Source organism: Monodon monoceros, unplaced genomic scaffold (genome assembly GCF_005190385.1).
Source record: "Monodon monoceros isolate NGI ecotype Baffin Bay Population unplaced genomic scaffold, NGI_Narwhal_1 Super_Scaffold_5, whole genome shotgun sequence".
In the NCBI taxonomy this organism is placed as follows: domain Eukaryota; kingdom Metazoa; phylum Chordata; class Mammalia; order Artiodactyla; family Monodontidae; genus Monodon; species Monodon monoceros.
The window spans coordinates 33038320-33055900 of NW_021703782.1; the positions used below are offsets into that span (position 1 = coordinate 33038320).

Sequence of the window (17581 nt, forward strand, 5' to 3'; positions counted from 1 at the left end):
AAGCTAATATAATGTTTTTGGTTTTTTTTTCTTGTTTAAAAATAACATGGATTTTTCCAGGCCCCAGCTCCCAGCCCAGCTGGCTTCCTCTGGGCCTGCATGTGACACCCTCTTCCCAAACCTCTGCACGTAGCACCCAGTTGAACTCTGAGTTTGTGACCCGAGGGACACTGTGATCCAGGAGAGAGGCAAGAGAAGAGACATCTGAAGTGGAATGTCAGGAGCCAGGAGTCGCCAGGAGATGGGGAGTAAATGGAATTAGCTTCCCTCTCCTTTTTGTCAAGAGCATTTACTGATCAGTATTCAGTGATGAGCCTCCCTGGGCCTTGGTGCACAGCCATGGGCTGTGTGTGGAGTGACTGTAGAAGGAGGGCACCCAGGCTGGGTCCTGGAAACTTCCCTAAATGGCTGGAGAGCATGACTCACACTTGAATGGCCCTCCACTTGCTATGCAGTCTGAAGCCAGTTGACCTAACCTCTCGAGGCTTGGTTTCTTCATCTTTAAAATAGAATTTCTAGGACTCACTGAGATGTGTCTGTAAAGTACTTATGCAAAAATTGGCAAAGAGTGTTAAATAAATGGTAACTCCTATCAACTCTTAATTCTAAACAAGGAACAAAGAAAAACTCTGCCTAAAACTGATACTGTACCCTATTGGGTAGCCTCTAGCCACATGTCGCTTCTTAAATTTAATTTTAAAATTAATTAAAATTAAACATCATTAAGAATCCAGTTCTTCAGGCACACTAGCCACATTTCAAGTGTTCAAAAGCCATGTGTGACTAGTGGCTCACATATTAGACAGTGCAGATTATAGAACACTTCCATAGTTGCATAAAGTTCTATACCCCAGGACCAAGTAGTGTGTGCTGAGATGGCATGGGGGTTGAGGGTGGGTAAAGTAATCTGGAAGGCCTAAGTCATCTGGCATGGAGGAGGAGTACCCTTTAGAAGGGCATTGATGGAATTCCCTGGAGGTCCAGTGGTTAGGACTCTGCACTTCCACTGCAGGGGGCCCGGGTTCGATCCCTGGTCGCTGGGGAACTAAGATCCCACATGCCATGCTGTGTGGTCAATTAAAAAAAAAAAAAGATCTGAGGTGAAGTCAAATAAAATGTTAAGGGCATTGAGGGCAGGCAGCTTAGATGGAGGAGGGGACACACCATGCCCACTGAACACTCACTGTGTGCTGGGACAGGGCCAAAGGGAAGAGTGCCCTTGACTGGCCAAATCCCAGCAAACTAGCCCTTGGCTTGCAATCTGGTTTCTAATCTGGCCTCTGCCATTGACCTTGTTAATCACAAAAGCACAGATGAACAAGCTAAAACAGTGAGAGAGGAGGGCACTGGCCTGCGTCACACAGAAGATTAGTACCCAAGACTGGACTTGAACCTGGTAGTCTGTATCTAGAAGCCTGGAATCTCCTGCCCAGTCTTCACCCATCTTTCAACAGCCTGGGCCAGCCCCGGCCTATACATATCCGAGGCTGGGGAGCCACTGAAATGTGTGTCTCTGAAGCTGCCACCCAATGGGCCTGATTCTAAGCCAACAAGTGTTTCCCCTTCCCCTACTGACGACAAAAAAGAGAGGTTCAAGAAGTTGGGCAGCAGTGGCTGGAATGGTAGGAACCATGAGAAAGAGCTGGTCTTGGGATGGGGAAGGGGAGGGAAGTGGACTAGAAGCTACCTCTACCCCTGTTTGCTAGGTTGCCAGAAACTCTGCTCTCTTAGAGCCTTGTCCAACACCCCCATCTCTGCCAGCACCTCTTGTACATTCCAAATTTATCTCTCTTTTTCTGTACATCTGGGTGGGGAGGGAGGGCTGCCTCTCCTCCATGGAGCTTCCAGTAGCTTTGTCGTGGCCAGAGTTCCCCATTGGTCTTTTCTGTACCCCTGGGCTGGGGGTGGGGGCGAGGAGGCTGGTATGCTGGAACAGGGAGCTTCCTTCTCCACAGGTAATGGGGAGGGACTGAGTGGCCACTGCAGGAAATCTGGGACTGGGGCCTAACACCCCCATTCTGTGACTGTGTGTACCCTAAGAGTCTGACTCCGTTTCCCTTTTAGCACTCTGAATCAGCTAAACCCTGGCCAAGCCCTCTCTCTCAGACCAAGATGTGAATTTTCTGGGAGGATCTTTGCTCTTGTTCCCCCGGATATGGGCAAAGTATCCCACACCCTGGCTGGCTACAGAGCAAGTAAGTCTTCTTTTGTTGGTTCCCCTCACCAAGATTTCTGGTCCCTTCACTCCTCCTCAAGTCCAAGGCCAATGTTGACCTCTCATCCCCTGGCCACTACCCCATGTCAGATCTTACCAGTTCTAGCCTGGACCATTGCAGTGGACTCCTAAATCTTTCTACTCTTGAGCCCTTCAATTCAATCCACATAGCAGCCAAGGAAATCTTTCTGAAATTCAATCAGGTCATTTAGGAAAAAATTCAAGCTCTGATGTTCAAGACTTCTAAGATCTAAATCCTTCTCTCCCCTCCCCTAATGGGTGAGGGGGGTCAAAAGGTACAAATTTTTAGTTATAAAATGAATAAGTCAGTGGGGTGTAATATACAGCATGGTGGCTATAGTTAATAATACTGTAGTGCATATTTCAAAGGTAGGAGAGTGGATCTTGAATGGTCTCATTACAAGAAAATAATTTTTTTATAACTGTATATGGTGATGGCTGTTAACTGGACTTACTGTGGTGATCATTTAGCAATATATACAAATATCGAATAGGGGAGATCTAAATCCACTTCTACTTCTGTTTTGCCCCCACACACATACTTTTGAGCATATTTTGAAAAACATTTGAAGAAGTACTACCTTCTGTTCTGGGAACAGCTGCACAGCCCAACCCTGCAAGGGGAGGCCTGCCCAGACCCAGCCTTGAAGAAAACCACAGGGGCAACTGGGTGATTTCCTTTCCTGCCATTGTCCGACTCAGTGGGACTTCTGCTGACACCCTCCCCTCTCTGGTACACACCCCAGCTCCCAAGGAGCAACATGGCTTTTATCTTCAGGCTGGCCATTTACTTTATGATGTCCAAGGATCTTTCCAGCAGCTTGAGGGGAGGAGAGAATTTGTTTTCAATGTACTTTACCATTTTAATGGACTATAGGGGAAAAGAGAGACTGAATTTTTTTTTTTAATTGAGGGGTCAGTGACATAACATTATATCAGTTTCAGGTATACAACATAAATGATTCAATATTTGTATATATTGCTAAATGATCACCACAGTAAGTCCAGTTAACAGCCATCACCATACACAGTTAAAAAACAAATTTTTTTCTTGTAATGAGACGGTTCAAGACCCACTCTCCTACCTTTGAAATATTCACTACAGTATTATTAACTATAGTCACCATGCTGTACATTACACCCCCATGACTTATTCATTTTATAACTGAAAATTTGTACCTTTTGACGCCCCTCACCCATTAGGGGAGGGGAGGATTCTTGGCCTTATGAGACAAGCCCTAAGTCTGGCTGGGGTGGGGTCAGGGGAGTGGGGAAAAACTGAAGAGGAAGAGGCTCTGTCCCTGGGGATTCCCAGTCTGAAGAACAGGAAGAGGCTGTGCCTCTATACTCAGTATCCTAGTGCTGTTTTTTCCCTCCATAGCCCCCTTTCCCCTCCTCAGGGGGTCTTGCTGAGCACTTCCTGTTACACAATGGGGAGCTGGAGGCGGGGTAGGAGGGGAAAGGAAGTGAAGGGGGAGGGTTAGGAAGAAGGCTGAGAGCAAGCCTCACTGGAAACCTGTAGCACAACCTCCAGGGGGCAGCGGCGGGGCTGGAACGGCCCTCCTCTAGAAGGTAAGGGACCGGTTGGGCCACCGGCTGGACTGATGGAGAAGTCAGCCTCTGCTCCTCACACGTGGGGTCCCACCTGGGGTCCCACACCAGCACGAGCATTTCCATTTAAATTCTACCATTAAAACCACCCTTATACTTTCATTCCTTTGGGTCTTCAATTCAGCAAACAACTGCTTACTGTGGGGGTGTAAGGTATTGCTTTTGGGTGTCAAGAGGGCATTTTGGTTTTCCAGAGCCTCTTTCAAATGCCCCCAGGAGCTTCCCTGGTGGCGCAGTGGTTAAGAATCCGCCTGCCGATGCAGGGCACACGGGTTCGAGCCCTGGTCCGGGAAGATCCCACATGTGGCGGAGCAACAAAGCCCGTGTGCCACAACTACTGAGCCTGCGCTCTAGAGCCCGCGAGCTACAACTGCTGAGCCCACGCGCCATAGCTACTGAAGACCACGCACCTAGAGCCCGTGCTCCGCAACAAGAGAAGCCACCGCAATGAGAAGCCCGCGCACCGCAATGAAGAGTAGCCCCCGTTCGCTGCAACTAGAGAAAGCCCGTGTGCAGCAACGAAGACCCAAAGCAACCAAATATTAAAAAAAAAAAAAAAAAAGCCCCCAGGAGGGGGCAACTTAAGACCGCCCTTGTGGGGATTAGTTCATTAGATGCTTCTTTTTTTATTTTATTTTATTTATTTATTTGTTTTATTTATTTATTTTTGGCTGCGTTGGGTCTTTGTTGCTGCACGCGGGCTCTCTCTAGTTGCGGCGAGTGGGGGCCACTCTTCGTTGTGGTGCTTCTCACTGCAGTGGCTTCTCTTGTTGCAGAGCACATGCTCTTGGCACACGGGCTTCAGTAGTTGTGGCGCACGGGCTCAGTAGTTGTGGCGCATGGGGTTAGTTGCTCCGCGGCATGTGGGATCTTCCCAGACCAGGGCTCGAACCTGTGTCCCCTGCATTGGCAGGCGGATTCTTAACCACTGAGCCACCAGGGAAGCCCCATTAGATGCTTCTTCACCCTGGGGTGGTGCAGGTGGTAGTGGGGAAAACATGTGGAATTCCAAGAGAAGTCTTTTTGGATGTAGGTGGGGACAGGATGGTGTTTATAGGGTGAGTAGTTATTAGGGGAAGCTTCCAGGAGGAGATGCTCTGGAGCTTGGAGGGCCTCAGATTGAAGGGGAAATTGCAGTCTTAGCCCTATAGCCCTTGAACAAGCCCAGGTGGCCGAAAGCAAAGTGGTGATGACAACAAAACCTACTCACCTGCTACATCCTAATCTCAGTTCCACTCTCTCCCTCCCTCATCCACTGCCCATAACATGCCCCAGTCCCACCTTTCTGTCAATTCATCCTACAAAGTGAACATCTGAACGCAGTTTATGGGCTTCCCCGCCCGCCGCCCCACCTTCTCCAAAGTACCTGTGTTTTAATGGAAAACTTTGTAAGTCCCAGAAGAATGACTCCAAAGCTGTACAAGATATTCTAAGGCAGAGTCTTCCCTCTGGCACCTCATCCTCAAAGGACCTCACATATAGGCAACTGCCAGGGCCATCTACCTTCTTAAGCCTGAATATCCTCAGCTAAAAAAGTGAGCAGCAGAATCAGGTCATTTTCCAGGTCCCTCCCAACTCTGATGCATGAGGTCTTAACATTTTGAGATTCCACAGACTCCCATGTTGAGTGCACAGGGCCAGCCAGCCCTTGTTAGTCTGTGGTTTGGCACCACTGCCCAGCAGGCACTTATTAAATCAGTGGGATGTGGTCCCTGCTGGCCTGGAAGGAGAGCACTAAGCTCCAAAAACTTCCTGTAGCAGGCCTCCTAGGGGAGTGCTGCTCCGAGGGGTGAGGAACAAAACCATTCAGGTCCCTGGCAGTGCTCCAAAATCCTGTTCGCTAGTACTTTTGCCCTGTCTGCACGGAGAACCAGTGACTGAAAACATCTGGAGGCCTGATCGAAGACCTGGGTGACTTCTCTCTCCTTCCTCTGGGGGTGGCTGTTCTTGACCCTGGTAATCCAGGTTGACCTTTGCCAATGCCCCTTCCCATCCAAGCTTCTGCACTTCATTGGGCAACAACCCTCTAATGAAATCCACATGAATCCAGCTGCTAACAGCTCCTGGAAGGGCTGTAGGATCTAACACCTGCCCTGCATTCCTTGAGCCCTAGTAGCAAGGGGAAAGAGGGCTGAGACCCAGCTCTTGCGGCTCTGGATCTTACAGTTGAATTGTGGAAAAAGGGAGCAGGTGGGAAGAGAGAAATGCCAATGATGAGGGCTTGCTAAAGGCGGGGAAGGCAGCGGCAGGCGAGGAATGCACGGGGTAGTGACAGGGCTGCCGGGTGGCCCAGCTGAGCCCCCCAGGCTCAGGCCTGCCCCTTGCCAGTGGCCTCAGTCATGCTGACAACCACGCTGACCCAGGACTGGGAGTCAGGACTGGGCTGGGAGGTTGGAGTGTGTGTGTCACTGACCTGATGGCCCAGGGTTGCCTGTCCTTCCTTTCCCTGTTGTGACTGGGGATTTGTTCCAATGTTCCTTGGGTCTCGAATTACCTTAGGAAATATTTACTGAGAACCTATAACATATGTGCCTGGTGCCAGGGAATGATACATTAGCGAGTACAATCGTCCTTCGTTATCCGCGGAGGATTGGTTTGAGGGCCCACTGAGGATACCAAATTCTGAGGATGTTTGAGTCCCACCTTCGGCCCTCGATATCCGCGGATACAGTGGGCTGATTGTATAGCAGACTCCATTCCTGCACTCCAGTCCCACTTGCTTGTATATCCTGTCCGCTACAAGTCACTACGTCTCAGGTACACCGGTGGGGTGGGGTGAGGGTGCTTGGAGGTCCAGAGGCAGGAGAGTCACCTGGTAGCGTTGGGTCTCTCTGATTCTGACTCCATCCCTCAGCTTCTCTGGGGTACAGTGCTTGGACACAGGATTCCCTCCAGCTAAGGTCAGAGCTCTGATTAACTCTAGCTTTTCTCCCCACCCAAGGCAAGAGCCCATGGAATAAATACAGCAGGTTAGAAGGAGAGATAAGCTGCTTGAGGTTTATTCATAAAGTATAAGGATGCACTCACTGGGCTTGGCCTTTTTTTTTTTTTTTTTAAACTCCTTTCCCTTCCTTTCCACCCAGCTGAGATTTTTGCTTGCTCTTCTCTGAGGGTCCTCAGCTGATTTTACCAGCCTGTCTGCAATCTGCTATAATGAGCCAAAGACCAGCACAGGCTTCCCTGGAAGCAAAGGTAGTTCACCTCAGAAGCCCTCAAGGATCCTACGGAGGCAAAAGACCCTGATCTGGTCAGTTCAGACCACTGTGGAGCAGAGAAACTGGTGTCCTTCCTGGAGCACCGCCTTCATCTCCTTGAACTGAGCCAACTGGCAGGCCTCATGCAGCCCCAGCCAGCGATAGGCCTGGTGCTCGTGGGAGAGACGGACCTCCACGTCGTAGTCCTTTACCTCCGCCAGCCAGTAGATGACGGTTTTAGGCTTCTCCCTGGCCACATAATTGAGCTCCCTTCTGAATCCCTCAATGATGGTCAGCTGGTCTGCTTCTATGCCTGCTTCCTCCTGAGCCTCCCGAAGGGCTGTTTCCAAGTCACTTTCTCCTGGTTCCACATGGCCTGGTTAGGAGAAAAGAAGAGGAGGTGGATGTAATCTTCAACAAAGCTGGATTTTCCAGGTCAGATGATTTAAAGCTGGGGTCTCTGGTGACTTTTCTAGGTGTTGCTAAGCTTTGGCAATATTCTAACATGCCTAGGGATGGGGTACAGGGCAGGCAGTGTCTGGCTCTGTGGTGTCTGGGCAATCCCTCTTCCCCACCCCATCTTCTCTACAGAGAGTGAAACAAAACATATATTTGGCAAGTCTGGTCTAGAATACTGCCCTTCGATGGTGAGAGAGACAGCCTCCCTCAGACCTCTTCTTTATTTTTCTTTGGAGTTCTCTTCATCCCATATTCTCAGGGAGACCCTTCCCTGGGACACCTTAACGTGATTTTCCCAAAGAGGGGCAGTCCTTTCTTGCCAGGTGGGAGCTGGCTGAAGAGGGAGCACTTCACCTACAATGCACAGTGAAGACTTAACACCGTCTGCAGTTGGTCTCTGAAGTCCCAGGGCCAACAGTCTGTCTCCGAACCCTGCACCGAGGCACCGGCAGCAGCTGTTTCCAAGTAGCTATCAAGGCTCTTCCAAATTGTTTTCATCTTTCTAACTGAGCAAGGCCAGATTCCAGTTTCATAGGGAAAGTCCTGATGGGAACTTAGACTAAGGACAAGCTGAGAGCCAGTTCTAAGAAAATTAGTTGGCAAGGCCCAAACCCAATCAGACAACTGCCAAGAAACTGTTGTAAGAGAACTTGAAGCTCTGCAGACTGGGAGCAGCCCTCAGCTTTGCCTCAAGCCCTCCCTGCAAATTCTCAGCTTGCCCAGGGGGTGCCAAGAAGGCCTGAGAGGGGTCTGGCAGTCTCGGTCAACACATGGCTCCAGCAAGTTGCTGGGGGCCTCCTGGTTCAGGAGCTCATAGAGAGCAGGAATTCTTAGCTGTTCTCTTCTTAGTTCAAAGACAGGGCTACATCCTAGCCTCCTCCTTCCCAGGGGTCCTCAGCGCACTGCCCTGAGTCAGCTGCTGCTGCACAGCTCCCACAGAAAGCAGCCAGGAGCTCGGACCTAAAAGCCCATTTTCGTTCACGGCTGCTAGGGAATTTTCTCTGTATAGCACCTCGTATGGCCACGGACACAAAGACAGGTAGGTAATGCACCAGGGGAGGAAGGAGGGAGGGATGCTGGTGGTGAGACAGGTGGCGCTGATCCGGGATGCCCGACCTTCCCTCAGAACTGTGTGGGAGTCTCTGAGCACACCCTGCCCAGCAGCATCTATTCAGCACTCTGCCCATCGGTGTTAACAGGGTAACTTCTCCCCCAGGCCCAAGCAGGGGAAAATTCAGAGAGGTCCTTTGAAATCTTTCAGCGAGAGGGACCGTGCAGTGTGACTCTGGTGATCAGGAGGCAAGTGTGAATATTCCTATTCATAGTATCTGTGACACTTCTCTTTTTTTTCACCTTGTTTCTCCTCAGTGAAACTTGAATGTGCAAATTTTATTTCCTATTCCCACTTCCTTGTTTTCTTCCAACCTTGGAGTCTTGTTCACCCCTCCCCGACCCCACTTGCTCCCTTCTGTCTGGGGGCTGTTCACTATGGGCTCCTGACCTGTAGCCCAGTAATAACTTGACCCCAAGGTCCCCAATTCCCAGCCCAGTGCCTCTTCCCCTACCCAGCCGTTCACCACAGAGGCTCTGGTGACTGATGCAAGAAAACCAGGTGTTATGACTTCCCTGGCAGTCCAGTGGTTAAGACGCCGTGCTTTCACTGCAGGGGGCACGGGTTCAATCCCTGGTCAGGAACTAAGATCCCACATGCTGCATGGCGCGGAGAAGAGGAAAAAAAAAAAGGAAAGAAAACCAGGTCTTGCTTCTGCCCTGGAATTCAGCCACAGAGTTCTATTTCCAGTTCTTCTCTGGCCTGGCATGGAGACTTTGTATGTAGAAAGGATCAAGAGCTCTTGCCCACCCCACCCCCTCCTGCTACACAATCACTGGGAAGCAAGCCTAGCAGGGTGCCTGGCAGGGTGGATTTCTGAACAGTGCTTGGCATTTCCCCAAAGCCCGCCCCTCTGGCCTCACACCTTTGGGAGGAGTCCAGTGGTGAATGCCATCTGATGCCTGCAGCAGTAGAAACTCAATTGCAGTGCTGTCCATCTTGGGAATGAGACATCTTCGAAAGATGATCAAGCCACATGCTCTCAGGGCCATGGTCTATCTGAAGGCGTAACAAAAAAGATGTTCGAAGTTACACAAAACAGGAAGATCCATACTGGCGGGCAGCACTCTGGAGCTGCGGAGTAGCACAGACCAGCTAACAGTGACCTCATCACCTATAGACAAAGGCAGCATGCTGAGAACCAGTGGGGGGAAACCAGGAGCCAGAGACAGGCCTTTGTGTGTAACTGCAGGACCTTGGTCCCTACCTGTTAGTGTAGCTCTATCCCAATTCCTCTAGGTCTCCCAGCTAAAACAGGGCTGGCATGTGTATGTAGAGACTGGAGATCCTCAGAAGCAACCCCACTGAAACGGGGAATGGGAGAGATGCAGTACAATATTATCATCAAATTCACAATCCCATTTCCCTCAGCCTCCAACCTGAGTCTCTGGAGCAAAGAGACCTCAACAATGTGGTTTCTGATGGCTCAGAGGGGTCACTTAGAAAGGGTAGCTTAGTGTACTAAAAATTTATTATTGATTTTTTTTCAATCTTTTATCCGTTTTGGAATGTTATACATTCACATGGTTCAAAACTCAAAATATAAAGGGGAACACATGGTAGAAAGTCTCTTTCCTACCCCATCAGAAGTGAACTGGCAGAGTAGTCAAGAGTGTGAACCTGGAGCCTGGGTTCAAGTTCTGGCTCTGCCACTTATTCACTGTGTGATTAGCTCCTAAGCCTGTTTCCACAGCTGTAAGACAGGATAGTAATAGCTCTACTCTAAAAAGCTGCTATGAGGATTACATGACTTAACTTTTGTAAAGTGCTTTAGAACAGTGCTTGGAATGTAATCTCAATACATTTCATTATGCACAGAAAAATGTCTGAAGGATACACATCATTAATCCTGTTTTCTGGGGGGATGAGATTATGGGGAGACTTCCATTTTCTGCTCCATATATATCTGTATTATTTGAAAATTTACAGAGAACATTTATTATTTTTATAATCAGAAATACAGTGAAGACAGACTTTTTTAGTCTTTTCCATTTAGCCTTTTTTCCATTTCAGAAAAAAATGTCAACAACAAAAGACAGGAAGGGAGTAGGAATATCTGCAGAAGTGAAAAAAGAATTCGTCATCTGAAGGAGGACATGTAATCAAAGTAACAAAAAATATGGAAGATCCTTTATGTGAAGCCCTGCAAAAGAAAAACTTGTACCATTTGTTCACTCGACAAATATTTATTGAGTACCTACTATGTACCAAGTACTGTGCTTGGCCTTTGCCCTCACAAGAATATAGAATATAGTTTATATTCTAGTGGAAGAGGCAGACTTTAATCAAATAGTTAAGCAAATTTACAAATAATTGCCAATAAGGTATGTGCTCCAAAGGGGAAATGTGTGATTGGTAACTTAACCCTGACTGAGGGATCAAGGAATGCTTCCTGGAAGAAGGGATGTTTGAGCAGAGGAGTAAAGGATGAGTAGAAGGTAAGCTGTCAAAGGGAAAGAGGAGAGAAGATGTGTTCCAGGTAGAGGGAACAGCATGGGCAAAGGTTCCAAGGTGAGACAGCAGAACTGAAAGAAAACCAGGTGTCTCAAATGCAGCGGAGGCCTGAGAGAGTGGCCCAGGCAGGGAGAGGCCCGAGTCGGAGGGTCTCATCTCCAAGATTCCAGGGCCAAAGAAGGAGCTGGTGCTCATAGGTGGCAGAGCTGATGCTAAAAGGGTGGCGGGAGTAGACGCTGATGGTTTCCATGGCCCCCTTGTTGGTGCTCAATCAAGATGAGCTTGCATTTTTTTTTTGTCAAAGGCATAAAAATCAGACCCAAGTCACAACCTGTTCCGGGGCAGTTCTCAGGGCTACCAACAGATGGTAATGTTACTCTAGAGAACAGTGGTTCCTTACTCAAAAAACCAAGCACACCCAACACTGTGACCTTTCCAAACCTTTCTATACCTGTAATGAGAGTTTTTAAGGATTGGAAATAATCTCAAAATGGGTTTTTGAAATGGTCTGTGCTCTCATTTACTGTTGGTGGGAGATTAAATTAGCATATCCCCTTAGGAGGACAATTTGGTAATAATTATCAAAACATAAAATGCACATTCCCTTAGACCCAGGAATTCCAATTCTAGGCATACTGACATATACAAATACATGTTTAAGATATACACACACAAAAAAAGAGAAAAAACGGGCAGAAACAAATATCCATCAATATGGGAATGGTTAAATAAGTACAGTATTTCATCTATATGATGGAAGATTATGAGGCCTTTAAAAAAATGAGGTAGAGTCAAATGTGCTGCTTGTAAAAAGATTTTCAGTGGAAAAAGAATGGCTCATAGCTATGTAAAGTATGGTTCTTTTTGAGTTTAAAATTCATATGTAAACTGGTATCAGGCTTTTACTAAATATGGTGTTCTGTTTCCCTGGTCTCCCCATTTATGCTGAGAACGTTCCTTATTCTGGAAGCCAGAAGGAACCCTGTCACCAAAGAACTCGTGAAGCAAGATTTCAAATGACTGGTTCCAGGTTTAGGCTGAAACAGGTACCTGATCCCATGCTTTCCTATCAAGATGCTCAGAAAGTGTTAGCAAGTTATAGGTATAGGGCACCTTGCCCCTGCTTCGAGTGGAGTCCCATGGAATGGATGTTGGAACCCCTCAATAAGCTTAGGGATCCCAGACTAGTGGGCACAGTGTCCTCTCTCCACACCACTGCTATCGCCAATACAGCATGAGGAAACAAAGTTGCTGCATGGGAGGGTGGGCCAAGAAAGACAGGCCTGGGGTGGCCATGTGGAACTACTGGGGAGAGGGGAGCAGGCCAATATTTTCCTATGGGGAGGAGGCTTAGGTTACTGACAGGGGTGCACCCAGCAAAAATTTATCTCAGTAGATACCAGTATTCAGCAGTGACCACATCTAAGAAGCAGACTGACCAACGGTTCATCTTGATGCAACAAGAAGAGCTAGGATCAGATGGATGCTCACTTTCTCTCTATGCTCTGCACCCACAGAGAGGACAGAAAGGCAGAACTCCTATTTGCCCTTCAATTGCTTGGCTTGAGCCAGCTGTCCTCTAGAATTTCTCCTTCCTTCCCCATCCATTTAACCACCTCCTCATCCTTTCAGCAGCAACTCAGATGTCACCTCTCCTGTGAAGCCTTCTGGCTTCTAATCATTCCATCTTCTGGGCCTTTAACATGGCTTGAATAATCTTCTACTGTAGGGTTTGATAAGAGAAACAGAACACTATGAGCAACAGTAAAGTAAGAATTTAGTATAGGGATTAGACCTTGTCCAATTAGGAAGTTGATGGAGAAATCCACACAACTCTGTCACTTCTGCATCTGGTGTTAGGCCTGAAGTTTCTGTAAGTCCGGGAGGCCAGCGGTTGGGAAGGAAAGCTGGCTGTGGAGGAGAGAAAGAACTGGAACCTGTGAGAACAAATCGACTTCTGTTCACTGTCTCCAAGCTCACTGACTCCAGTGAGTTGCAGGAGAAGCAAGGGCCCTTTGCCACAGAGCTGAACGTACCTCTAGCCTAGGACTCTCAGAGCAGCTGAAGGAGGAGATTCAGCAGGAGTTGGGGGGCTGCAGGCCTGGGTGCTGTCCTGCACAACCAAGGTGAGCCAGCAGGTCAGGGTCAAAAGGTATGCACTGCCACCATGCCCGATGCTCTTCACAGTGTACTGGCTGCTACTTCACTTCAGTTTTCCAAATCTTGCACAAAATTTTCTTGAGGTCAACCCCAACTGGAACCATACAGGAAGGGAATCCTGGGAAACTCGGTTCCAGCTCAGCTAAGTGGACACAGTACAAAGCCACCACAAGCACGCACGCCTAGTATGGTAAATCTCTGTCTGTACCTCTGGCAGGGAAGAGCCAGACTATGAGCTGTCTCCTGGGACCCAGCACAGCAGCTCTCAACAGATGTTCATTGACTCAACAGAACTGTCTCCCCACCTCCCACTCAAACAAATGTTCAGGGTACGTTCTGGGACTTTGGGAAATAGCCCAGTGTTTTCCTGAGGAGTGCCATTTACATAAAAGTCAATGGAGCTATTGTTGGAGTCTTTCTGTTTTTCTGGAGACCACGGAGCTGAAACTGTCCTGGGGTTTGAAAGTAGCCAGATTTCTCTCTCTCTCCCTCACACACACACACACACACACACACACACACACACACACACACGTTCTGGCACGCACAAACTCTGAGTGGATTCAAACCTCAGGGGTTAAAGAACACAGCGTCTAATATGCAAAGATGCCTGCAGCCAGGATTGCGGAGGTGAGAACTCCAGGCTGACAGCAGGCAATTCACACTTCAGAAAAGTGGCAAAGTGCCTTAGGTGGTTAAAAAAACCTGAACAAAAAAACCCTCAATGTCATCAGAAGGTTCCAGAAGCTAACGAAAAATACTCTTGGCTTTCTCTATAGATACAATTCCCTCACAGCCTAAGAGGTTCAGGACTTAGGTGCCAAAAAATAATTCACAGATAAATGGCTATACTGATGTGCTGTGTTCCAATATTTTCATCAAATTAATCAGAGTGCTACTGCAAGCATAGTTCAACCCCCAAAGCCCTCATAAATGTACCTTTACAGACAGAAAGAGCTCTCCAAATCCTACCCCCCGACTTGCTCCTCCTAGTGTAAAATCCCTCTAGCAGAAACAGTATTTCATCCCACCATGTTATCAATTAAGCATCTACCCTGTGCAAGGTTCTTCACGTGTATCTTTTCTAATGCTCAAGACAACTCTTCACAATAAGCATTATTATCTCCGGTTTACCATGTGGAAACTGAGATTCAGAAAGTTTAAAATACTTGCCCAAAGGCATAGCTGGTCTGTGAATGCTGAGATTTGAATTCAAGTAAGTCTAACTCCAAAATCTGTATTTTTTCCCCTTTATACTGCTTTGCTTACTGTGAAAGAGCAGGACTTAGGGCACAAGTGGCCCTGAGAGAGGACACGAAAATGATTTATAAAATCATTTCCAGTTCCAGAATTCCCACCCTTTGATCTATATTCATATGGAGGATTTTAAAGTTGTCTAACTGGACTCCTTTGCACAGAAGAGGTTTTAGTTGGAGGGTGGTATAGGTGAAGGTCTTGGTACCCAAAGACAACCCTGGAGGGGTAAAGTGTAGTCTGAGGCCCCTAAACTTTGTGTCTCTGAAAGGAGTGGACAGAAATGAGGCTCCCATCTTTGAATAAAGCTCTCTCTTATAACAACAGCAAAAAGATAAAACTAAAAAGAAAGAAAGAAAAAAGCTCCCAACTACCATAAATTGAATAAATTGACAAAGAAAATGTTCCCTCAACTGCACCTTTCCCTGGACATCTGCCACTCTCTTTTCTCAGAGACCAAGCTGCTGAGTCATCTTGCTATCTTTGCTATTTGGCTGAGGGAGGAAACAGGAGATTTCACCTGTAATGACATGAATATTGGCTTCTAGGATGAAGCCAAGTCAGACAAGGTTGGGACAAAAATCATTTCTAGTGAAGGAGATCTGTTAAATGGCCTATTAGTGCCATCTGCTGTACAATTCTGGAAAGCCAACATGGGGAATTCTAATACTAGAGCCTGAAAGGATTCATTCGCTCATCTAATGTCTGTTGAGTGTGTCCCATGCGACAGGCAGTGGTAACAGGATTGAAGAGTAGATGGGAAGCTGAATACTAGTGAAAGTGGAAGATGCTTAAACAGACAAGTTACCAAATGTGTTTTTTGCATCACAAGGGTATGTGTAAGATGTAAATGTAGCAAAGAAGGGGTGATATCTTTAGGTCAAGGGGTACACCATAAGGATTTTGAGGGATGACTAGGAGTTAACCAAGCAGAATAAAGGTGGCAAGGGGCACTCCAGGCCAAGGGAGGAGTGTGAGCAAAGACCCTCAAGCACAAGATGACATGCCATTGATAAAACTTAGTTTCTATCCCATAGGCAATGAGGAGCCTTGGACTGGTTTTGGACATGGCTGTAATATGGTTAGGTTGACATTTTACAGAGACATTCTGACAGCAATGAAAGTGGAGAAAGAATTAGAAGGTAAGGAGGCCAACCAGGTACAAGCCTGTTGCAAACAGTCCAGATGACAAATGATACAGAGTCAAATTAAGGCAGACACAGTGAGAAAGGAGAGGAAGGGATGAATTTGAGAGGTCTCAAAGAGAAAATCAACACTATTTGCTGTTTCACTGTCCAAGGGAGAGGGAAAGGGAGAGGTATTTGGTTTGAGCGACTAGGTAGAAGTAGGAGTAGAATGTACACAAATGATTCCTGTTTGGGACAAGTTGAATTTGAAGTGCGATAGACTACCCACAAAGTAAATGGACACATGCGTCTAGAGTTCAGTGATCACCTCATCCCATCTCTTCATTTCCCAAGGCTGAAATTTCCTGTTAGAGAAAGATTTTGCTTCCACTGTAGGTATCTCTGCAGCCCACCTCCCTCCATTTGGGTAAAGCTGCTTGTACATCTGGTATTCCAAGTATTTTCATCCTCTTTCAGTCAGAAACAGCACGGCACAACACAGAAAAGCATGGCTGGCTTCACAGTGAGACTTAGCTCCCTAATTTAACAGTGTCTTACTTTGAGCAAAATACTTAACTATTCTAGGCCTCATTTTCCTCATCTTACAAACAAGGAAACAACAACCTACTATTCACGGTTGCTGTAGAGTTTAAAATAAATAATGTATATGTAGGGTCTGACATAGACGTACTGAATATACGAGTCACGCTTACCCCTGTTATCATACAAGATTATCAGAAAGCTTCTCTATGTTATGTTTTAAGGGCATGCTCTTAGCTTTTATTGACAGTTGAATCAAGAAATGGCTTTTCACATTTTCTGCAAAACTACCAGTGATCACACCATGTATATCCCTGATGGCCCCACAAGATAAATTCCTCTTGATATAGCTACTAGGAAGAAATTCCACTCTTTTGAAGAATGTATTGCTTCCTGAATTATTAGTTATTTAACTGACAAGTTTTTAACTAAATTGGGTACTCAGTTACAGTACATCTGCTGGCTCCATTGGCTAGTATATTTACTTGTTTATATTATGAAGATAATAGCTATCATTTTTGGAAGAGTTACTATTTGTCAGGCATTGTGCCAAGTGCTTTACCTTTGTTATTTCACTTAATCTTCACAACAACCCCACGAGGCACTACTGACAGTTTTCAGAAGAGGAAAAAGGAAATTACAGCTCAGACATGTGTCTGAGTAGTGACTCAAAAGCAGATCTGCCTGTCTCCCAACATCACTGCTCTCAGCCTCGACTCTACATTAGCTACATTTGCCTATTTGGTTGCATTCAGTTTATTTTAATTTGTCATTCATATATTTTCCCCTTAGGAGATATAATAAATACATAAGGTCCAAACCAAGCTACAACAAGGAAAAAGGAAGTTATTTTTTTAGGTAGTGGGACCTCGTGTGACTTTCTTTACTTCTGCTATAATTGCCACGATATTATCCATTCAATAAATGAAGCTATTAGAAAATATAAAACCTCTTTTGGAAAGTAGGCAGGGCTTAAAAGGTAACAACAATGTTAAAACTGAGGCCCAAGGAGGGGAAGGAATGGACCTCGGGTCGCTGGGCCCTACACCCGGAACTCTGGGCTTCCGACGACCCACCCGATCACCACTTGCATGAGGGCAAGCAAAGCTCCCGGGGCCACTGATCCCTTCTCCCTACGCACACAGAAAAACTGAGGTCCTGCGAGCGTCTGGGGCCTGACCTAACCACGCCCCACTGCCAGCTTGGAAGAAGGAACGTCCACCTCTGACCCTACAGCGACGGGAGATTAGTCAGCTGCAAACTCCCATTATCTCCGAGCCTCAGTTCCGCCGCGGAGAACTAAAGCCAGTGATCCCTCCCTCAGATTTACTCACCTTCCGAAGTGGAAGCAGGCAGGAGGCGGGCCTTGAACGGAGACCTGGGGTACGTCGACCAATCCGGAGAGCTCCATTGCGCTTTGGGCGACCAACAGCTC

At 47.1% G+C, this 17581-nt stretch overlaps 1 protein-coding gene across 4 annotated transcripts; it reads right to left on the minus strand.

Moving 5' to 3' along the window:
* Positions 1-6817: 6817 nt before the first annotated feature.
* On the minus strand, positions 6818-17529 carry NUDT2 (nudix hydrolase 2). 4 transcript variants are annotated; one of them, XM_029201307.1, is made up of 3 exons: positions 17481-17529; positions 9477-9610; positions 6818-7417 (listed from the first exon to the last, which is right to left on the minus strand). In XM_029201307.1, exons 2-3 carry the CDS (start codon positions 9601-9603, stop codon positions 7101-7103), a joined length of 444 nt encoding a protein of 147 aa, XP_029057140.1. In that variant the 5' UTR covers positions 9604-9610; positions 17481-17529; the 3' UTR covers positions 6818-7100. The 4 variants fall into 4 exon arrangements, with proteins under 4 accessions (XP_029057140.1, XP_029057142.1, XP_029057141.1 ...); XM_029201309.1 differs by lacking the exon at positions 17481-17529 and adding an exon at positions 13102-13782; XM_029201308.1 differs by lacking the exon at positions 17481-17529 and adding an exon at positions 12861-13782.
* Positions 17530-17581: the final 52 nt, after the last annotated feature.

Excerpts from the sequence above, each read along its gene's own strand:
- NUDT2 (XM_029201307.1), bottom strand. The coding sequence starts at position 9,603 with ATGGCCCTGAGAGCATGTGGCTTGATCATCTTTCGAAGATGTCTCATT. Across the intron at positions 7,418-9,476 it reads CCACTGGACTCCTCCCAAAG|GCCATGTGGAACCAGGAGAA; the intron begins GTGTGAGGCCAG and ends TCTCCTAACCAG.